This window comes from Homarus americanus, unplaced genomic scaffold (assembly GCF_018991925.1).
Source record: "Homarus americanus isolate GMGI-L3 unplaced genomic scaffold, GMGI_Hamer_2.0 scaffold38618, whole genome shotgun sequence".
In the NCBI taxonomy this organism is placed as follows: domain Eukaryota; kingdom Metazoa; phylum Arthropoda; class Malacostraca; order Decapoda; family Nephropidae; genus Homarus; species Homarus americanus.
Window position 1 is genome coordinate 196,717 of NW_024745077.1, and position 24,784 is coordinate 221,500.

Consider the following 24,784-nt stretch of genomic DNA (forward strand, 5'->3'; position numbering starts at 1 on the left):
GGTCTTTTATATATGGAGTAAAGGTGTGTGTTGGCGGATGATATATATTACCTGGTCAGTCAGTCAGGTAATTACTCAGTTCGTTAGACAATCAATCAGTCAATAAATATTCCTTCAGTATAATTTAAAGTATATTACCAAGTATAAACCAGGTTAGTATATTAGTTACGAGTATAATAACAGTTATAGAAGCAGTATATCAGGTAGTATAACACAATATAACCCGGCAGGTATATTAGTATTACAACTTACGTCATTCATGTCCAAAAGGGGTTATTTGTATTTATTTTATGACGGGGAAAAATAGACACACTTTTGGTTGTAAGTCTAAACGATATGAAATGGTGACCCCCCCCCCCTCCCCCGTGTGTGTGTGGGGGTGAGTGAGCAGGAGTGGGGGAGGGGTGTGTATGTTGGATTGGGGGAAGGGGAGGTGTATGTGTGCGTGGGATGTACATTATGTAACATTTAAGAGTGCCTACACACACACACACACTACATCCTTGACAACTGTAGGGTCGAGACCAAGTCAGGCGCTGCTCCCGCTAGGCAGCTGCTCCCCTTGGCCAATGTTCGGCCCATTCCCCAAGTCCCTCTCCCCGACCCATCCTCACCACCGAGATATCAACATAATCAAAAGTGACAATTTCGTTTCGGAAAGAAGTGAGACAAGTGTTGAACAGTGAACAGTTTAAGCCAGTGAGTTCAGCACTAGACAGTACCAGTGAGAGCCGCGACCCACCAGTGAGATAAGCTCCCCTGGGAACTGACCACCACCTTCTGACCAGGAGGTGCTAATCAGTCCACCATGGGAACAACAGAGGGTCGGCTTCACACCTGACTATGTTACAACACAACGCCACCCAGCAGAGTGAGGTACTGTGACGCCACCCCACACCACCCGGTGTCCCCATGACCACGTGAGGTCCTTCATACCAACACCCGAAGACGAGTTACTACACCACGTGAACACCACACCACTTGGTGTCTCCATAACCAGCCCAGGCCCGGGCCATCAACTGTAAACTATAATAATTTGTACGTTCAATCAATGTTCCTTCTTCTTTCAGTTATGAAAGCTTTTGTTAAACGACCCACCCACCCCATGTCTTTGTATGTAATAAGTCATTTTTGTCTAATGTATACTTTCAGCCTTCGGGCTGCAGAACTTTTTCAATAAACCGTTAATTATTATTATTATTATTATTATTATTATTATTATTATTATTATTATTACACACATTAAAAGTGGGTCCCATACACCTAACCTAACCTAACCACCCATTGAGTCCACCACGTAGAGAGCAGCTCAGTACACAAGGAGGCCGACACTGTACTCGACCACCTTCACTTCATCAACTGTAACGTTAGGTGCAGCTGGGTGGACTAAGGGCGCCCCGGGGTAGAACCAGCGATACTCAGGACAGGTGAGCGCTGTATCCACTTAGCCACGGCACTCTTAGTTCTCCCTCCTTCCCCCCATAAGCTGGCTCTCCCTCCTCTCCCTTCATTGCCTCTCTCCCCTTCTCCCCTCACCCTATTCTACCCTTCTCTCTCACCTCTTTAACATCCCCCACAGCCTTTATAATATGAGAGAGAGAGAGAGAGAGAGAGAGAGAGAGAGAGAGAGAGAGGGAGGGAGAGAGAGAGAGAGAGAGAGAGAGAGAGAGAGAGAGAGAGAGAGAGAGAGAGAGAGAGAGAGAGAGAACGCTATACAATTCACGGGTCTCACTCCGGAAGTTGCCTAAAGGGAAGGAGGGAGGAGGGAAGGAGGGGTGGGAGGGAAAGAGAGAGGAAACAGGAAAGGAATTCACCTGAGGGTAAATTAGGGGAGGGAGAGAAGGCTGGAGGTAGGAGAGGGGAGACAGGCCGAGAGTAAGTCAGGAAAGGTGAGGGGCGGGGCGGGGGGCCTATAGGGAGGAAAGGAAGGGAGGGAAGGAGGGAGAGATAGAGGGCGACAGCTAAACACACACACACACACACACACACACACACACACACACACACACACAGTACGTCAAGCTAACCACATCATAGAGACAGACACAATCAAAACACTTCACATTTTTTTAGGACACACTAGACCAACAACAACACACACTGCTGACTCTTATTATTCTTACCCCAGGATGAACAACAATAACAACTTTGCCTTTTAAATTAACTCTTGCTTAATGTCCTCTCGTTATTGTTGTCTTTAAAATAATATAATAAAAGGTAACTAACTGTGGTAGGCTATTGTTTGTTGGCTATTGTTGTATGTTTACCTTTTGTTAAGCCTAATATTAATATCTCGAGCCAAAATACTTTACAGGTATTATGTTAAAAATATTGTAGTGTAGTAATTCATTAAGGAAGGTTTTATTATAATGTTTGTGGTGGTTAACGGTGGTGGTGGTGGTGGTGGTGGTGGTGGGGGGCAGTTAACGGTGGTGGTGGTGGGGGCAGTTAACGGTGGTAGTTACGGTGGTGGTGGTGGTGGTGGTGGTGGTGGCGGTGGTGGCGGTGGTGGCGGTGGTGGTGGTGGCGGTGATGTTAATACAATATTATAAGACGTTTTCCTCCACAGTTCAACAGAAAACGGAAGTCAGTAGGTTCTTTGTGTGGTACTTACCTATGAGAAGGCTGACACTCCTGACTGACACTTTGCTGACATTCCTGACTCTTACCTGTAATAGAAGACATCGAAAATTTGTTTATTTGCTTAATAATAATAACAACAAAAATAAAAATAAAAATAATAATAATAATAATAATAATAATAATAATAATAATAATAATAATAATAATAATAATAATATTTATTATAATAATAATAATAATAATATACTCTGACCAACATACCAACACAACATATCCACACACACACACACACCCACACACACAGACACACACACACACACACACACACACACACACACACACACAGACACACACACACACAGACACACACACACACACAGACACACACACACACACACACACACAGACACACACACACACAGACACACACACACACACACACACACACAAACACACACACACACAGACACACACACACACACAGACACACACACACACACACACACACACACACACACACACACACAGACACACACACACACACACACACACAACAGTATACACCTCTTCACAACTTCAACCGAAAATACTATACACATTACACTACAAAATAATAAAATACAGGTAATAGAAATATACACAAAAGACTTATATAAAGTATGTCCACTGTCATGAAAAAAAGAGGATGTTAAATTAGTATGACAAGTAACATAGTGAATCAGTATACAACGGTGTGTATTTTCCATCACAACTGGTTTTTTTACAAGACCTAGATACATAATTACAAAATATACATAATAGAAATACATAGTGCAAAATACACAACTTTAGTATAGATGTTCACGAATATTTATAATACATACATACATACATACAGTACATACATACATACAGTACATACATACATACATACATACATATACATACATACATACATAAATACATATATACATACACATTACCTGCCATGATAGGCAATTTTCTTTCCATCAAAATCTCGTGTGTGTGTGTGTGTGTGTGTGTGTGTGTGTGTGTGTGTGTGTGTGTGTGTGTGTGTGTGTGTGTGTGTGTGTTAGTCAGGTAAAACAAATTATTAGATTTTTGTTTAATGGAAGAATAAAGGTCACAGGTGAGGGTCAGTCTGTGTGCTGGTGCTATGACACACACACACACACACACACACACACACACACACACACACACACACACACACACACATACACACATAAACCAAATTAAAACACAAAAAACACTATAAACACTTTTAAACCCTGATGCTCATAGTTAATTAGTAATTAAACCTGAGGAATTTAGAGATATGTAACAAGCAGCTTTTTAATATCACACAAATACCTGTAATTTTATCAAAGGATTTAATTAACTTACCTGTTCAGACGCCGGAATAAAACCCTTTAGTTATTTAATTTTTCAATTATTAATATTTTTAGTTTTTAATTCTACGCCATAAAGATCGAGGCTAAATTATTAAGTATTGTTAAATTTCAATGTTAATTTAATGATATTGAAATATATGAAATGTTAAATGTTGATAAAATACCTAAAGATTAACCCTCACCTTTATTTGACCTGAATTTTAACCACCCATATGTTAGCTTAACCTAACCTAACCTAACCTAACCTAACCTAATCTAACTGGCCAAGTAGCCTTAAGAAGTTAAATCATCAGGTGAAATAAGCTGGTGGGAGGGGGGGGGGTGGCTAATGTTCAGGTGATTCAAAATAACTAAACAAATTAAAACTCGCTCACCTGACCCTTACCTGTCCAGCATAGTTAAGTGTTAATTACTTTATATTGGTAGTTAACAGCCCAGTACAGGTGATTGGCAGCCACAGGTAACTACTAACTTGTATTCACCGCTTTAGGGTAATACAGTAGACCGGCCCCTTAAAACACCGTTCACTAACTCTTAAATTAAAGTAGTTTCCCCTAAAAATATTCTCTCTTAAATAATCTTTTTAAGTTTAATATACATAGAATACTAGACTAATAATAATAATAATAATAATAATAATAATAATAATAATAATAATGATAATAATAATAACAATAACGAAAACAATAATAATAATAATAATAAATAACAATAACATTAAACATAACAATAACAAAAACACAAATAAAAGCAAAAATATACAAACACTTTCCACCCACAAACAAAAACACCTGTATGACTGAAGCTAAAATCACCAGGGGGAGGAGGGGGTGGAGGTTAGTCGATTAAGCTGATCCGACTTAGCTGGATTAAAGCTATTTTGTGGACGGTTTAGCCGTAATTGGCGGGAGGGTCATTATAGTGCCAAGCCGCGAGTGCCTACAGTCCCAGTCATTTTATCTCGACATTTGTGGGATGTTTTTATTTGTATTCTTTAAGAGGAAGTTCTGTGGTGACCTTTTCAATGACCTCTGACCTGTGTTTAGTTCCTGTCCTGACCTGTTTAAACAAGAAGTACTGTAGTGACCTGTTTAAATGACCTCTGACCTGCCAAGACAAGAGGGAGTCCTGTACTGACCTGTTTAAATGACTTCTGACCTGCCTTTGGTTATTTCAAGAACATACGTTTATGAATTCATTAATTTCCCATTTCTCGTTAAGTTTCCAGTTTTCTTTATGTCAAGGCGACCTAATCAACAGACTGGTCTAGTAATATCTCGTCATTTGTCACCACAAAAACCTTAGTCATGATGTTGGCAGCTTACAGACGGATGTACAGACACACAGACGGGTGGACAGACACACAGACGGGTGGACAGAAAGACAAACACAGTATGATTGGATATATAAACAGACAACATGGGTAATGGCAATACCCTCCAGCCATGGTGGCCTGGGGGGGGGGAGAAGTGAGGAAGTAATTTTCTATTTCTTTACCTTTTACCTGAGGAAGAAAGGGAGAAAAAATATGAAGGACGAGAAGAAAGGTAAAGAATAACAGAGGCAGGAAAATAAGGAAGAGGAGGAGGAGAATAATGAAGGTGAATGAGACAACGTCAACACCTGTCAGCCTCCGTCAGGTGTCAAGTGAGAGAGTCAACTTACCTTTAGGTCTGTTGTAGCCGTGTAGGGCGCAGAAGGAGGCCCTGGAGGCTGCCGGGGCTCCCCAGTCACGGGGTGGGGGCGGCAGGATGGTGGCCACCCCTCCGTTCTCGTGTTGCCACCCCGCCCTCCGCCCTCCGCCTCCCTCCGTCCCGCCACACTCCTCCAACAAGTCAATTCTGGCCAGGTGTCTACTGGGGCTCCGTGAGTGACTACGGCCAGGACGTCCCCCCGGGGAGCTGCGGGACCTGGAGGAGCTTCTGGCTCTGGGAATGGTGCCTTGAGCCCCGCGGGGGGAGTGGGTGTGGGCATGGGGGCGGCGGTCACGACCTGGTACAGTGGTGGGGTCGTAGGTGGGGTAGTCAGCACCGAGGAAGGTGGTGAGGGTGGAGCTGGTGGGGATGGACCACACCCCATCCCAGTAGTGAACTCCTCGCTGCCCCGGGGGACATGGCGCCCCTGGGATGCTAGACCGCCGCCCATATCCGCGTCCTACACGAGGATACACCTGCTGGTGGTATTGTGTGGGGGCGTGGACGGCGGCGGGCGTGGGGGCGTGGGTGGAGCTGGGTGTGGGTAGGTAGTGGATGGCCCCCTCTGAGAAGGGCAGAGGAGGGGGCAGACTGTGGTCGCTGTAAGAGCTGCGGGAGCCGCTGTGGGAGCTGCGACTGGAGTCTGAGCCGCCGTAAGCTCCTTCTAGTGCCTCCCCCGGCAGGTAGCGGGGGTCTAGAGTCACCTGCGGTAGCGTCTCCCGCGGGTGGGTAACCGGCAATGTTGGGTGCAGGGACTGGGTTATGTGTGGCGTGGTGTGGAGAGTGTGGGCTGCCTGTGTGGCGTGTGTGTGGGGTGTAGGAGCGGCCTCCTGGGTGTGGGTGTCGTGGTTAGTGCGGGCGTAGAGTGGCAGCTGTGGGGTGGAGCCCGCCAGGGGTGGGCAGGCGTAGGGGTGGGTGTGGCCCGGGGTGTAGCAGAAGCGGTAGCCGCTGCCGGTTGAGCTCTGCCGTGGCAGTGTGGCGGTCCTGGTGGCCTCGTCACCGACCTCCAGCTCCTCGGCCTCAGGGAGACTCCGCCTCTTGATAGCACTGAACGACCTGCGTCTCTCACACACGGGGTCGGGCCTGGTAGAGTCTTGACCGTATAGACTACACACACGGCTGGCCAGGGACCCTGCGGCGCTCTCACACGGCTGCTGCGCCACGCTGAGGGCTGGGTCATGGGATCGACGGGGAGACCTGGGGCCGTCACGGACCAGTGGAGCTGGACTGCGGGGCGGGGGCGGCGGAGGGGCAGGTAGGGCAGGTGACACCCGTCCATCGTAGGACAAGAACTGACCTTCGTCCACACAGCCCTCGGACTCCACCGGGACGTCCACTCCTCTATCCTCTAAGTCCCTGTCCTCACCGTTGGTCCTGGACTCTACACTAGCCACGTCAGGGTCGTCACTATCCTCGTCCCGGGGTGGAGGATGAGCCACCAGGTCAAGGGTGATCCTGCCTCGCTCCAGCTCTGGGGGGGAGGTCTGGGAGGCGGTGTCCTGGGCACACGACTCCTTGGTGGAGTCTCGCGAGTTGATGATGGACGGCAGCGAGGGAGAAGGCCGAGCCCGGCATTGAGCGCAGGTCCTCAGGTGGGCCCGACAATGGGCGCAGTGGCGCAGGTGCTTACGGACCTTGAGCAGCCAGACCATCCCAAAGAGCGCCATCATGGCGGGGAGGAAGCGCAAGTGCGCATCACACGCCACCGTCCACCGCCCTGGTCACCGCCTCGCTCATGCTGCAGCGCCGCACTAACACACACACGCGCGCCCTACACCTTCACATTTTCCCTCGCGACGCTAAATATATTCACCGCTAAACACTCTGACACTTATCTGCCAACACTGAGATGAATCATGGTGATGTTATCTGTATCCTGTGTGTTTCACTGCCTCTTTATCCTCACCGTGTACCGCCTCTTTACTCTCCGCCTCGAAGCAAAATAATGACAACAAAACTATCTCGCTGTTTCACTGTTTGTTTACCTCCTGAGAGAACCTGCCGTGTACACCGAGTCTCTCAGGCCACCTTCTGCGTCCCTCACAGTCTGTTTATCCTCTCTTGTCACCTCTACATGTATTGTACTGTATATTAAACCTGGAAGGTAAATAACATTAATAAAAACAGACTATTAACACCTTATGAGACTTCCATTACCACGTCTCCCTTCCCATCTCCCACCTACCCACCACCTCCTCCACCCTCACACACCACACCCTCCACACCACCCACCACCCTCCACACCACCCACCACACCACCCACCACCACCCTCACACCACCCCACCACCCCTCCCACACCACCCACCACCCTCACCCACCCACCACCCCTCACCACCCACCACCACACCTCACACCACCCACCACACCCACCCCCTCCACCACCCACCCTCCCACCACCCACCACCATCTCAACACTAGTCAGGAACGTAAGTATGTTTCCCATTATCACAGGAAAAACTCTCAGGATTAAAATGGACTGTACACCCCCCACCCCCCCTGTCCCAGCGAGTCCTTTCACTCTGGCGAAAGTTTTGATTACATCTTTGTTAAAACTATGATAAACCTCTGCTTTCTCTCTTCAAAGAGTAGACGGCGTAAAAAAATAAAATAAAGTATTTTCTCTTCACTAAGGAAAGTAAGAAAAGATGATATATATTTTTTCTGCTCGTCCTGTGAAAAAAAAGTTGTCGTGTCTTTCCCTGTTTTACGTCTTACTAACAAACTACTCGGGTAATGAGGCTCGGATTTTATGATTAACTAAAATACATACAACTTTGGCTTTAATCTTTCATCAACGCGAGAGAGGGAGAGAAAGAGAGAGGCAGAGAAAGAGAGAGAGACAGACAGACAGATAGATAGACAAAGAAGGACAGACAGACAGACAGAGAGAGAGAGAGAGAAAGAGAGATACAGATAGACAAAGAAGGAGAGACAGACAGAGCCACCCCTAAGAGTATGGGTTAAGACAGAGGGTCCACAGGTGGTGAGGAGACGACACAGGATTGATAGGTGGTCCAGTTTCCTGAGACTTTGACGAACAGTGGGCGATAATACCCCACACTCCCAGGGGGCGTAGGCGTTGATCGGCTGACTGGGGAGTATCTGTCAGGAGGCGTGTGTGTGTGTGTTCTATATGTATCTACGTGTGTGTATCGATGTATAAATATAATATCAAAATTCAGTGCAAAAAGATAAAAAAAAAAAAAACCTCCCCTTACGAACACAAAAACAAATAATTATGTGTTTTTTATACATTTTTCTCACTATATCCAATACCAGCGCTTAACTGAACACCTACTTAAACCAAGAGCCAAAACCAGGCAACGCTCTCACCAATATCACGACTGCATTAACATGTTATTCAAATACATGCACACACTCTCTATCCCGCCTCACTAAAATCCCTTCCCAAATCCGTCCAAAATCCTTCCATTTCCGCACTCTCTATCCTGCCTCAGTAAAATCCCTTCCCAAATCCGCCCAAAATCCACCCCACTAAAATCCCTTCCCAAATCCGTCCAAAATCCACCCATTTCCGCACTCTCTATCCCGCCTCACTAAAATCCCTTCCCAAATCCGTCCAAAATCCATCCATTTCCGCTGACAGACGGGTATTTCCGCCTTTACCAATAACGCGCCAAATAGTACGTTAACTGTCACCTGTAATTAATGGTTCTCATACCTGTCAACTTTCTGTCAGGTAATTATTTTGAGTTAGTTGTTATTGCTTGTGGTCAGGTGATGGTTTTACCCGTGTGACCTAATTTATGACAGGGTGACCTAATTTATGACAGGGTGACCTAATTTATATAACAGGGTGACCAAACATAAAACAGGGCGACCTAACATAAAACAGGGCGACCTAACACACAACAGGGTGACCTAACATACAACAGATTGACCCTAACATACAACAGGATGACCTAACTTACAACAGAATTACCTAATTTACAACAGGTGTGACCTAACATACAACCCGTGACCTCGTTCTGGGTTCGTACCATCGACCGGGGTTCCTGCTCGACTCTCTCAACCTCTCGACCTTTTCACTTCACGAAACTATTGCTTGGAAACGTGAAGCTCAGAGGTAAGACACTCGCCTTTTTCCCTCCCTCTTTCCTGGAAATCTGTTAGTAAGACTGTGACAAGTGTCGAGTATTTGAACCTCTTAAATGAAACCTCTCTCTCTCTCTCTCTCTCTCTCTCTCTCTCTCTCTCTCTCTCTCTCGCTCATTCTCACTAACTCTCTCATTCTCTCTTTCCCTCTCTCTCTCTCTCTCTCACACACACACACACACTCATTCACTCACTCTCTCTCATTCTCACTAACTCTATATCTCATTCTAACACTCTCTCCCTCGTTCTCACTAACTCACTCTCTCTCTTTCTCCCATTCTCTCACACAGTCTTTCTCTCTCTCTCTCAACTCATTCTGCTTGTTCGAAACTTGATAATGAACCAGTTTCCAACTTCACTTTTCAATCGCGTCAGAACTTCTATCAGAACTTAGGTCGTCTCTACACGTGATACCGATGACGTATTAACCCTTTTGGGGGACAGTGGTTTAACGATTAAACCATTGTCATCAAACTTTTAACGCCTCTGAGGATGATGATTTAACCCTTAGGAGAGTATAGTTTAAACCTTTGATAATGATGGTTTAACCCTTTGAGAACGATGGTTTAACCCTTTGAGGACGATGTTTTAACCCTTTGAGGACGATGTTTTAACCCTTTGACTACGATGGTTAAGCCCTTTAAGGACGATGTTTTAACCCTTGGGGACGATGTTTTAATCCTTTGAGCGTGATATTTGAACCCTTTAGAACACTGGTTTAACCCTTTCAGAAAGCGGGTTTAACCTTTGAGGATATGTTAACACTTTGAGGAAGCTAGTTTAACCCATCATCCACAACGGATAAACCCACCATAATCGAAAGGTTTAATCCATGATCCTCAATAGGTTAAACCCACCATCCTCAAAAGGTTTAATCCATGATCCTCAAAAGGTGAAACCCACCATAATCAAAAGGTTTAATCCATGATCCTCACTGGGTTAAACAAGACCATTCAAAGCCTTTCAGCACGACCTCTCACCCCTTGCTTACCGGGGACTCATTTGAACTCAACATTTGACCTGACCTGACCTAACCTAAATCAGTTGAACCCAACACTTGACCTGACCTGACCTCTCTCTCCCGATTCGACTCAAACCTTGACCAACTCGATTCCAACTGTAAACAACTCCCCCACCTGTAAACAAAACATCTCCACCTGTAAACAATATATCTCCATCTGTAAACAACAAACCTCCACCTGTAAGCAGTGCTACTCCATCTGTAAACAACTCCCCCACCTATCAACACACGTCCACCTGTAAACAATGCAACTCCACCTGTAAACAACAAACTCCACCTGTAAACGAACGACCCACTTCCACTCACTCTGGCAACACCAAACAAGGTAATACAATAAGCACACAAGAGGACTGTTTACACTACCTGCCGGGTTTAATGTTGTCGAAATATTTGAGAGCATCGCAGCCTGCAAACAACAATTTTTAAGCGTCGTTATTACAGGTCCGTTTTATTCTGTTTTTCTGGGTGTTTTAATGTGCTTGAATGAAGTTAATGTCTATCGGGCGTGTTTTGTTGTGTTTTATTGTGTTTGAATGAATTTAATGTCTATCGGACATTGTTTAATGTATTTTTGGTGTTTAACTGTGTTTTTTTGGGTGTTTTAGTGTGTTTTATTGTGTTTTAACGAGTTTGATCTATTTTGGGCGGGTTTTAATGAGTTTTAAATGTTTGACTGTTTCATTGTGTTCTGTGAGGGAAAAACAAACAGTTTCTATTTAAAATCAAATCAGCTTTTCATAAGTGTGTATAAACAAGAACAGGTAATACATATGACTAGTTTCATTACACTCGCCACCGAGGAGAACACGTATTTGTTCAGCCTCCAAGGAGCAAGAACATATGATTGTGTTCTTTGCTCACACGGCAAGAAAAAACAAGTACAACTGATAGTCTTTAGTTATAGAGATGTAAAAAAAACCAATTACTTCAGCAAGAACAACAAGAACACCAGACCCTGTTCTTTGTTCAGGCACCAAAACAAACACAATCCACTCCTCCTCCTCCCCTAAAACAACAACAACAATGACAACAAATACATTCTTAACAACAACAACAACTCACAACACGGGTCAAGTGGGAAGTCATAAAGAGAATCTAATATTTTCTATTATATTTTTACTGTTAACAACAACAACTTTTATTTGTGTTTTGTAATAATTCAGATTCTTAGTTTAAAAAGGTTCACCTGAAGATTAGCCACCCTAGTTTATTTTATCTAAAGATTTATCACCCTAGAGTGGGGTGGAGTGGGGTGGGGTGGGGTGGAATGGAGTGAGTGGAGTGGAGTGAGTGGGTAAGGTGGGTAGAGGCAGGTGGGGTGGGGTGGAGTTACTGGGCAGGGTGGGGTGGAGTGAGTGGAGTAGGGTGGAGTAGGGTGGGGTGGAGTGAGAGTGGGGTGGGGTGGGGTGGGTTACTGGGCGGGGTGGGGTGGAGTGGTGGAGTGGGGTGGGGTGGGGGTGGGGTGGGGTGGGAGTGAGGTGGAGTGAGTGGGGTGGGGTGGGGTGGAGTGAGTGGGGTGGGGTGGGGTGGGGTGGGGGTGGAGTGAGTGGAGTGAGTGGAGTAGGGTGGAGTGGGGTGGGGTGGAGTGGGTGAGTGGAGTGGGGTGGGGTGGGGTGGGGTGGCGTGGGTTACTGGGTGGGTTACTGGGTGGGGTGGGGTGGGGTGGGGTGGGTTGCTGGGTGGGGTACTGGGTGGGGTGGGGTGGGTTGCTGGGTGGGGTGCTGGGTGTGGGGTGGGGTGGGGTGGGGTGGGGGTGGGGTGGGGTGGGGGTGGGGTGGGGTGAGTGGAGTGGAGTGAGGTGGAGTAGGGTGGAGTGGGGTGGGGTGAGTGGAGTGGTGGAGTGGTGGGGGTGGGGGTGGAGTGGAGTGAGTGGAGTAGGGTGGGGGTGGGGGTGGGGTGGGGTGGGTTACTGGGTGGGTTGCTGGGTGGGGTGCTGGGTGGGGGTGGGGTGGGGTGGGGTGGGGTTCCTTGATCACTGTGTTAAAACCCAACGATAATATAGTACCGTCGTTAGCCTCCATCCTTCACGAGAGATGCTTCCCCTTAGTGAAGCCTGGCCAGGATATGAGGAGGGGGCTGCCAGGGTTGGTTATGAGGCTTCAGAAGTAGGAGGGGGGTGTCAAGTTCAAGGCTTCAAGGTATCAGAAAGGAAAAGTTGTCAGGCTTCACAAACAGCAAAAGGGTAATAATGGTTTTAAAGGCTTCAGTGAGTTGTTATCACGGTTTCGAGGCTTCAATAACAACAAAAGATTGATTGTCAGAGTTTCGAAAAGCTTCACAAAGAGCAAGATAAAGAGTGACTGTCAGGACATCGAGGCTTCATATAACTCAACCCATAAAACAGGGGTCATAGAGCTTCGAAGCTTCACCAAGACACAAACTAGTATAATGGAGACTATTTAAGGCTTCGTAGTTTCAGCTGCAGGAGTCGTTAACAATGTTCTATTTACTTAAATTGGGTTTAATTCCCCACAGATGGTCGTTAGTGTTGGCGGACAGACACACAGACAGATAAACAAAGAAACAAATAAATAAACTTAAAAAATAAATAAGTTAATAAATAAAATAGACAGAAACAGAAAGACCAACAGACAGAGAAAGAGAGAGAGAGAGAGAGAGAGAGAGAGAGAGGAATCACATAGGTTCAGTTCGACTTTTAATCACACAGCACAAGTCACACGTCTCAACCCCTGTGGTACAAACTGCAATTTACGTCCTGATTAAAGCCTTCGGTTCGCCCAGGTGTGTGGGGGCACCAGGGTGTGGGGTGTGTAGGGGCCTGGGAGTGTGGGGTGTGTGGGGGCCTGGGAGTGTGGGGTGTGTGGGGCCTGGGGAGTGTGGGGTGTGTGGGGGGCCTGGGGTGTGGGCTGTGTGTGAGCCCTGGGGAGTGTGTAAGGCTGTGTGGGGCCTGGGGTGTGGGCTGTGTGGGGGCCCTGGGAGTGTGGGCTGTGTGGGGGCCCTGGGAGTGTGGGCTGTGTGGGGTGTGTGGGGTGTGTGGGGGTGAAGGGGAACACCCAACGCTAATAAGTTCTCGTGCTGGCAGAGATTCTCCAGCCCGGGCATAGGACCAATGAGCACCACCATCAACACACTGTACTCGATCGTCTTCACTTTCTCAATTGTAAAGTTGGTGGACCTGAGGTTACTCTGGATGCGAACCAGGGACCTTAAAGACGGAAGATGAGTAATGTATCCACTCACCCACCGCACCCTCGTAAGATAATCATAATTTAACCGTTTGTGACAACCAGCCACTATTACCAACACTACTACCACCACCACCATCACATCCACCACCTCTGCCACCACCACTAACACTACTACTGCCATCACCACCAATACCCCTACCACCACTACACCACACCACCACCACTACACCACCTGTCACACATTACTTCACAATAACTTCGTAAAAGTCAAGGCTAAGACCCAAAAAAAAACATAACATCCTTCTCTCAAAACAAAGTTAATGCTATGTTAGTTCCCCCTCCCAAGGTCCATCCAGGAACCACTCGATTGTGAAATTAACTAACTTTTCATTGGCTAAACTGTGAGACTGAGTTGTTTTTATTGGCTAAACGGTTTTTATAGGTGGTTGGTGGTCGGAAAACGCTGAGACAGACAAGTTTTCGAGACAGGGTTAGAGGAGGTTCTTCATCTATAGTGATACCTCTATTTAACGGACTATATGGAGAGGAAAGTCCGGTATATCGAGGGTCCGTTATATGTTGAAACCTCTATTTAACGGACTGTATAGAGAGGAAAGTCCGGTATATCGAGGGTCCATTATACACGAAACTTCCATCTCACGAACTTTATATAGATGAAAATCTATTCTATCGAGGGTATGTACATCAGATGTGAAACCCTCTCAATAACGGATTATATAGAAAAGTCCGTTATATATAGGTACCACAATACACCCAGACAAAGAGGAAAGAACACAAACTAACCCTCAGGTACACAAGGTAATTAACCATCGTCACTACCTACACTACAAACACAGGTACCAATACACACCTGGTTGGACTGTGGGTGCCTCGCGGGAGAACGAACCAGTCCCCATTAGGTCGGGAGGCGAGTGTTCTGTTCTCTCAGCCACCACAACCTTTTTTTTTAATACTGAGATAAATATAATTCGATTTTATTTTATTTTTCATTTTTTTTTTTTTTTTACTTTTTTTTTTTACCAGGGAGAACAACAGCGGTAATTCCTGCCGCCGCTTCAGTAGGCTTAATCCCTAATTCCAGGTTGGTGAGACGTGAGTAAAACTGTTGTGTAAATGAGTGAAGTTTACGTGAGGGTAAATAGTGTTACCGTACTCACCTGTGGCACTACGAGAGTAGTATATAGAGAGAGAAAGGGAGTTAAAAAGAAAGCTGCCCCCCCCCCCTACAAGACACCTTCCCTAAACGCAGTCATCCTTGTACCGTTAACTACAATTTCCATTTAAATTGGTGTGTTACAGGATACCCGCCTCTAGGGATACTCATGGTGATTCTATTTACCAAACTTTCCACCTCGACAAAAAAAACCACACAACAAAGAGGTTTTACAGCATTACAAACACACTGTAATTTATTCTCCCTCACAGCTGTAAGCAGGCAGAAAATACAGTATTTTTGCTGTATCGTAATGGGCGTGGCAGACAGAGGAGGGTTAGCGTACCGTGTGTGTTGGGTGTACCAGAGAGAACGAGTGTACCGTGTGTGTTGGGTGTAGCAAAGAGGAGGGACAGTGTACCGTGTGTGTTGGGTGTAGCAGAGAGAACGAGTGTACCGTGTGTTGGGTGTAGCTCTCTCTCTCTCTCTCTCTCTCTCTCTCTCTCTCTCTCTCTCTCTCCAAATCAATTCAACACATAAAAATCCCAAAATACACAAACCAGGTCTTTCATAATCGATAAATAAAACAAACAAACAAACAAACAAACAAACTACCCAATAATGATAACACCACAACCACAATCATTACCTTAATTACCTGGATTAATTAGCGATATTGCAAAACATTTATCCGACTGAATCAACTTCCGCTGCGTTAATATTTCCCGTGTCTAAAAAAAATTCTAATACTAAGAAATATTTTGTTACATATTATTTTAAAGAAATATTACGGTAATATTGTTTGTTGAAGTTGATATTATATTGTTTGTAATAATAATAATAATAATAATAATAATAATAACATAAACAACAACAACAGCAATAATAATAATAATAATAATAATAATAATAATAATAATAATAACATAAACAACAACAACAGCAACAAAAATAACAATAATAATAACAATAACAATAACAATAACAATAATAATAATAATAATAATAATAATAATAATAATAATAATAATAATAATAATAATAATAATATTCCTGTACCATAAACCAATAAACAATAATATCAATAATCTCTCAGGGATTAACACAATAATTATAGTCTCCAAATCACTCGGATTATTTATAACATGATAATCTTCTATAATCCCTGGGTGTGTTATTATATGGGGAGAAAATAATCTCACTAATTTTAGCTGATTCATGACCCCGATAATTATATACTTTGGGGGAATCAATTAGATATTTTTAATTATTTCTTTTTAATTTGGGCACCAATTTTTTTTCTTCAATAGTAAATAAATTTTTTCCCTAATACCTCAGCCACTTTCTTCCCAACTACCTGGGGGACTTTTTTCCCACTATGGCCACTTTTTCCCAGATATCCCATTCCATTAGAAAGGGAGAGAAGGGGGGGGGGGATACAGTGAAATGGGAAGGGATGTGGAAGAGAGGAAGGATGAGGTGGAAAAGAAAGGGAGAGAAAGATTTGAAGAGGAATGGGGAAGGATGGGATAAAGATGGGAAGGGTTAGAGAAGAGGAGGAAGATGAGAAGGGTTAGGGAAGAGGAGGAGAAGGATGGAAAGAGATTGAAACAGAAGGGGGAAGAAGTAGAAGAGGAGAAATGGGGTGGAAGAATGGAATGGGATAGGAAGAGATAAGGAGAAGAGGAGAAATAGGATGGAATAGGGAAGAATGGGAAGGGAGAGGAAGAGATGTGAAAGAGGTGGTGGTGGGGGGGAGGGGAGGAGGAGGATGCTGCTTCTGACAATGGAAACACCCCCCCCTCCCCCCCCCCCACCTCCCCCTATATGAATACCACTTAGAAAACGTAATGTCGACGGCCGCTGTACTTGACAACACTACAACTAACTTATAAAACACACTTAACAATACTTGACTGTGGTAGGGCACTTATAGCAGGTACATATTATATAGGTTTTGTTATATAGTGTTATATGTATGATATGTGAGGGATATAGTACGAGTTTGTTGAGGTATATTATATGAGAGAGAGAGAGATACTGGAAAGTATTTGTATTATTACAGGTAAATATTACAAACTCTCTCTCTCTCTCTCTCTCTCTCTCTCTCTCCACCTCTCACTAGTCCTGTAGCCAACACACTAAGTAGATACAGCCATTTTCTCACATATCAACACAACGGCTCAGGAATAGTCTGTAATTTACTCCACGTATTTCAGAATCGCTATAATATATGACTTCCCCAGCAGTAAAATGATATATACTCACGTTGTTATATAGCAAGGCCTAGAGAGCTTATATTATTATCTACAAAGTTTTATTTACTTTGGGTAAAATAGAAACTTTTCTTCGCCCGTGGAACGAAAAAGTACATAACGTGATATATTAAATTAATCCTCTGTAATTTGTTATATAAAATAGCATAGCGTATATATCATGTTGTTTCTGCATTAAAGAGTTGACTTTGTGTAATATAAATTGGAGTATATTATATAATTCCATGTAAACAAAATATAGTTAGAAAGTATATCCCGGTTTGATAATATACTCGTAGTTAAAGTTACATAGAGAATATACTACACTCGTTTTTACCTTGTTGATATACCCGTTGTTGGAGTATACACTAAGTATATTTCAGCGACAGAATTTCCACACAGTATATCGCATATTCGCACGAGTGAGTCCAGTTTGCATTAAATATACTCAAGTTATATTATCCTCTGTCGTGTTAGTATACTCAAAGTTGGATATTATGTTTTAATATATTCGTGAGTATGCTGGAGATATACTCAGCCATCTAGCCTTGTTGATGGTGAGTCCTCTCTCTCTCTCTCTCTCTCTCTCTCTCTCTCTCTCTCTCTCTCTCTCTCATTTGTATATAACTTTGTTACTCTTGATAATTATTAATAATAGTTTTATTATGTTTAAGATGGTGATAATGTGTCTGTGTCTGTCTGTCATTTCTTTGTTTGTCTGTGTTTCTTTGTCTACCTGCTTTTCTATGTCTGTCTGAATGCCTGTCTGTCTGTCTGTGTGTCTATCTGTCTGTTTGTTAGTGTGTCTATCTGTCTGTCTGGCTGTCTGTCTGTCTGAGTGTCCCTCTATCTATCTACACGACAGTGGTGGCTGACCGGACTATAAACACCCACACCATCCCATCAGTCACCCCAGTTCGAATCCATAACACAGCATAACATTCTAATCAACCCGGAAATAAACCTTAACCACTATAAATGAGAAACGAGAATTAAAACAATGATTTACCTGGCGGCGTGGAGGGGGGGGGAGGAGATAAACCACGACAGTTTTAAGGAGTTTGATGGTTTAATCTACCTGGACACTGGGTTTAAAAGGCCGTCCGTACCTGTCATTAGGAGTGCCAGGTGAAACAGTAATTTGATGTTTATGATGGACAGGTGTGTGTGTGTGAGGGGGGGTAGTGTGTGTGTGTGTGGGGGGGTAGTGTGTGTGTGGGGGTGTGGTGTGGGGGAGGTGAGTGTGTGTGGGGGTGGTGTGTGTGGGGAGGGGTGGTGTGTGTGGGGGGTGGTGTGGGGGTGGTGTATGTGGGGGAGGGTGGTGTGTGTGGGTGGTGTGTGGGGGGAGTGGTGTGGGGGTAGTGTGTGAGGAGGTGGTGTGTGTGGGGGAGTGGTGTGTGTGGGGGTGGTGTGTGTGGGGTGGTGTGTGTGGGGGTGGTGTGTGTGGGGGGTGGTGTGGGGAGGGTGGTGTGTGTGGGGTGGTGTGTGTGTGTGTGTGTGTGTGTGTGTGTGTGTGTGTGTGTGTGTGTGTGTGTGTGTGTGTATCCGGTGCAGTGGGGCGAGGTGAGGTATGTCATCACACACAGAGGAAGTAGGTAACGCGATGGAGAGATTACAAACACTCCCTCCCTCCCTACTCCCTCACTGCTTCCCTACTCCATCCCATCAGCCTTCTCTCCCACACTCCCTCTCTACTCCATCTCTCCTTCATAACACTACTCCATCCCTCCTCTTCCTTCCCGACAACACCTCTTTCCCCATCACCCATTCATCATTCTACCGTCATCCTATCATTCTCCCTATCATTTTAGCATCACTATCATTCTACCATCACCACCATTCTACCACCACCCTATCATTCTACCACCACCCTATCATTCTACCACCACCCTATCATTCAACCACCACCCTATCATTCTACCACCAACCTATCATTCTACCACCAACCTATCATTCTACCACCACCCTATCATTCTACCATCACCCTATCATTCTACCACCATCCTACCATTCTACCAACACCTGATCATTCTACCTGTCATTCTACACTGGTCAGCGTTGGAAGTATTAACGCGTTTCCTCTTCGCCTCACTCCTATGAATGAAGGAAAAAAATTCTCTCTCTCCTTTCACTCTCTCTTTTTTTCTCATTTTTCTTCATTCATCCCGGAAGTAAGATAATGTAAGAGACGTTCCCCCGAGGCTGGTGGTAGTGGTAGGTGTGGTGGTAGGAGTGGTGGTTGTGGTAGTGGTGGTGGTGGTGGTGGTAGTAGTAGTGGTAGTAGCAGCGTTACAGTGAAAAATACTTTATACGTTCATAACACAATACAAACTACCTACACACACACACACACACACACACACACACACACACACACAGACACCCACACAACCGATAAACTAGGTCACAGGTAATAATTTCTTGTAGCGGAGAAAAATATAAAAGCATATATTTTTTGGCGGTGTAAAATATAAACATCATATTTACCTAAGCAAAGTATAATTAACAAAACACTACCTCACTTTTATATACTCTGAACTAAACATTACCTGAACATTTTCTTTATACACAGGTGATATAATTTCTTCTACGTAATAATATATAGATACTAAAGACAGGTAATTTATGCTTATAATACTTATTAGATCTATAATATGTATTTTATATTTAATTAATTTATGCGACATTGTGGTAAAATATTTCAAAATATTTGGTTTCTTTAATATTTTAGTGAAGAGAACGAATTCACCTTTAAAATACATATTATTATGAGAGACAAATAAACAATAAACAATAATAATAATAATAATAATAATAATAATAATAATGATAATAATAATAATGATAATAATAATAATAATAATAATAATAATAATAATAATAATAATAATAATAATAATAATAATAATAATAATAATAATAATGATAATAATAATAATAATAATAATAATAATAATAAATATGAAACCAATAATAACGTGACTAAATATAGAAGAAGAAAAAATTAATCAAATAGGAAATTAAATAAGAAAAAAGCAAAAACATAAACACAGAACCAATAACAAACGTTGATAAGAAAAATGGATAGAGAGAAAGGAGGAGAAAGAATGGAGGAGAGAGAGAGAGAGAGTAGGGAGGAGAGAGAGAAGGGAGGAATAAATGGTGTGTGCAGAAGTGGGAACAGCTGGAGATAATGGAAACAAAAACAAGGAGAGAGAGAGAATACAGACACACACAGATAGACAACGACAGACAGACAGACAGTGACAAACAGACAGGGAAACAGACAGACAGACAGACAGACAGTGACAAACAGACAGGGAAACAGACAGACAGACAGACAGACAGTGACAAACAGACAGGGAAACAGACAGACAGACAGACAGACAGGCAGACAAATCACCTATTACTTTAACATTTAAAAAAACTATAAATAATTTACCCCATCAAACTTTTAATTACCACGATCAACACCTGTCTTAATTACCACGTTCAACACCTGTCTTAATTACTACGATCAACACCTGTCTCACACACCTGTTGACCACTAATACCTGCCGTCACCTCAGGCTCGTAAATTACATACAATAAATATTTAAAATTCCAATTCATATAGACACAGTAATTAAAACTAATCCTACCTTTCAAATATAATTAAATACAGGTATATATAAAAGGTGTACCTAGTGTTTTTTATACAAGTCTCTCATTAAATAAATGTAGTAGTATACCGTATATAATTGTTGTTATATATAGCTGTTATATAATGCTATAGGACCGTGAACTCTACTCTATACTGATGTCGTTACACCTGTCCCCTTCCCCAACAGGTGTCCAAGTAGTGATTCGTTGGACAGGTGTACAGGTGCCTCTACACGATACACAGGTACATCAGTTCGAATCCCAGACGAGAAGGAGAGGAAGGGTGGGGGGGTAGGAAGGGAGTTTCTACGTAAAATTAGGATAATCTGAACATTAGACGCTCCAGCTTATTTGACCTGATGATTAAACACCTTAACGCTACCTGGGTTAGGTGAGGTCAGGTGAGGTCAGGTTAGGTTAGGTTAGTTTTGTGACCTCATTTACACAGGATATTCTTAATGACACGTACTGTATCCGGCAGTGATCGTTATACAGGTAGAGCATGTATCACCACCAGGTAGATGATACATGTCCAGGGTCATTAAGGTATTTGAGGGACATTACGCACTCGACTACCGGTTAATTAAGGCTGGGACACAGGTGATTGATTCATTTTACCTAGACTAGTGCCAGTTAATGTACACGTAGTCGGTTAATTACACTGGACTCATTATCAAACACCATCTCGGTTAATTAGCACGGAGGGAAATAATTAACCACATAGCTCGGGTAATTAACTAGGATCCAGTTGATTAAATTTTACCTACGTTAACTATACACTGGATAGGAGTAATTACGTTTTATCTCAGTTAATTAGAGAGAGGGAGGCGTGGCAGTCGAGGGGTCACGGATTCATTCCCGAAGTTCCCCCATGGTCCACCCAGCTGTAAACGGGTACCTAACTCTACAGATGAGGAATAGGAGAGGTCGAGTACAGTGCCGGCCCCGTTGCCTCATAAACATTCGCCCCCAAAACATTATCTTCACGGTGGTGATCGATGAATGTCATAATGAACACTGTGACTCCTGTTGTCTCGGTAGGGTTGTCAAAATCCTTCGTCCGTTGTGTCATATTGTCTCGTACAAAATGGTAAAGATACTTTTTTGGGGGAGCGAGTGTAGTGAAGATGTTAATATACACTGCTGCCCCCCCTCCCCCTCCTCCCCTCCCCCTCCCCTCCCCCCAAAGTACAAATGAACCGTCATGATTATAAAACTAGTTGTCAATTATACCAGACACGATAATTAGGATGAATCTGGTTAGGTTGCCTGGGCCAAATTAGTACACTCGTGGTTAACAACTCCAGACCTTGTTAATGAGATACAATCCAGGTAATTACGAAGTACGTGATTTAGTACAGGTAGTTATGTTAATTAGGGAGTAAGTGTGTGTGTGTGTGTGTGTGTTTGGCGGATATTAAATAAAGCTTTTATGAACTTATGTGTTAATACTTAAGTCTTATTTAGTAGTAGTAGTAGTAGTAGTAGTTTTATCACTATTTTTATTACATTGATAATTCTTATAAAAATAAAATATTTCCAATACGTCTCTCTCTCTCTCTCTCTCTCTCTCTCTCTCTCTCTCTCTCTCTCTTTATCAGCACAATGAGGCAGAATTAATCTCATCAGGGGCCCATAAAGCCATCACTAGGTAGGCGCCTCCCAACTAATGGTCGCCGAGTGGATTTTCTCTTTAATCTTTTACAGCACAAAATACACACGTGTCTAGATGGATATACAGACAGATAGACAAATACAGTCACAGACACAGGTAGAAAGATACACACACGGATAGACAGATACAGACTTTTAGATAGATACACAGACAGACAGACAGACATGGGTAGACAGGCACAGGTAGACATACACAGACAGACAGACAGACATGGGTAGACAGGACAGACAGGTAGACAGACAGACAGACATGGGTAGACAGGCACAGGTAGACATACACAGACAGACAGACAGACATGGGTAGACAGGCACAGGTAGACAGAGACAGACAGACACACACACACAACACATATACAAATAAATAAACAGCAAACAAACAAACACACAATCAATCTCTCTCTCTCTCTCTCTCTCTCTCTCTCTCTCTCTCTTGTTCCCTCTCCTTCTCCCTATTTCCTCTCTACTATCTCTCTCTTTATCTCTCTACCTCCTCTTTAATATCTTCTGTATCTCTTCCTTTACTCCCTCTTATTTCTTCTTCCTCCTCCTCTTCCTCGGTGTTATGAGAGCCTCTTCCTCCTCCTAATACTTAGGTTAGCGTACTTGTAAGAGCTTCAATCCATTATTTAGCTTTATGTTAGACTCAAGTAAAAGCTAACCTCGAGCCCCTTCCATCCCGTAAGAACTTCTTCCCAGGAATTTTAGCTTTGCGTCATAAATCAGCTAAAAAAAATTAATTCCCCCTTCTACCTTAAAAGAAGCTTCTCCCAAGAGTTTTAGCTTCACTTTAGACTCCGCTAAACTCCTCCACTCCATAAGAGCCCCCAACCAATAGTTTTAGCTTTGCGTTATTACTCAAAAGCTAAACTCCTCCCCTCCATAAGACCCTTCACCCAATATCTAGCTTCACGTACTAAGCTCGAAGCTAAATCCGGAGTGGGAAAAAATTATCCTAAACGCTACGATACAATTAGCTGACTAAAAGCATTCTGGCAGGCGAAAGGAGATGATACTCTGGCCTACTGGAATGGGAATGGGAATGGAAAATGATGTCAAGACTTGTTCCAGGAATTCGAGTGTCTGGGAAGCTGGCGTCCATGAACTCGGAATGGGAATAGGAATGTAGGAGGCAGAGTCAGACATACATACCACCCCCTCCCTGGAATGGGAATGGGAGATTAGGTCAGACCTTTACACAGTTCTCAAGAATGTCGAGTTCACACAGTTAGAATGGGAATGGGAATACATCACATAAGGTATTCCTAAAAAATCATATCAGACATTCCAGGTCATTTCAAGACATATTCCTAAAACTAAAAAAACACCGCAAGTTAAAGCATCAATGAATTTTTGGAATGGGAATGGGAATACGACTGTTGGAACTGGTCAGACATTCCTGGAATATCAAAAACTGTCTGGAGATGACCCGTCAGGTACAAGCAGTTGAATAGGAATAGGACAGGAATAAGACAGGAATGCATTTATTAAAGAGAAAAATCCACCACACACGGAATCACAAATTATAAACTGGAATGGGAATGTTGGAATGGAAGGATCATGTTGTGTATAATGTTTATGGGGGAAGGAACGAGAATTGTGAGAATATTTACTAGACGTACTCAAGGGGTTAAGACATCGTACTCAAGGGGTTAAGACATCGTACTCAAGGGGTTAAGACATCGTACTCAAGGGGTTAAGACACCGTACTCAAAGGGTTAAGACATCGTACTCAAGGGGTTAAGACACCGTACTCAAGGGGTTAAGACATCGTACTCAAGGGGTTAAGACACCGTACTCAAAGGGTTAAGACATGGTACTCAAGGGGTTAAGACATCGTACTCAAAGGGTTATGCCATCGTACTCAAAGGGTTAAGACATGGTACTCAAGGGGTTAAGACATCGTACTCAAGGGGTTATGACATCGTACTCAAGGGGTTAAGACATCGTACTCAAACACGTAATCTGAGGCTTTAAAATATGCTGCAGGATACTCAAAGAACCTCAAAACTTTATGCTTTCTAAAAGTAAGTCAAACTTTCCACAAAACATTCACTAAACTTTCTTTCTTGTGAACTCTCTCA

At 43.6% G+C, this 24,784-nt stretch overlaps 1 protein-coding gene across 1 annotated transcript in view; it reads right to left on the reverse strand.

The window, feature by feature from the left end:
• Positions 1-24,784, reverse strand: part of LOC121878571 — a 197,029-nt gene that overhangs the window by 96,710 nt on the left and 75,535 nt on the right. Inside the window, exon 2 of the mRNA XM_042384909.1 lies at positions 5,643-7,768. Within this exon, the coding sequence (XP_042240843.1) occupies positions 5,643-7,341 (1,699 nt within the window). The 5' untranslated portion in view covers positions 7,342-7,768. The remainder of the gene's footprint in view (positions 1-5,642; positions 7,769-24,784) is intronic.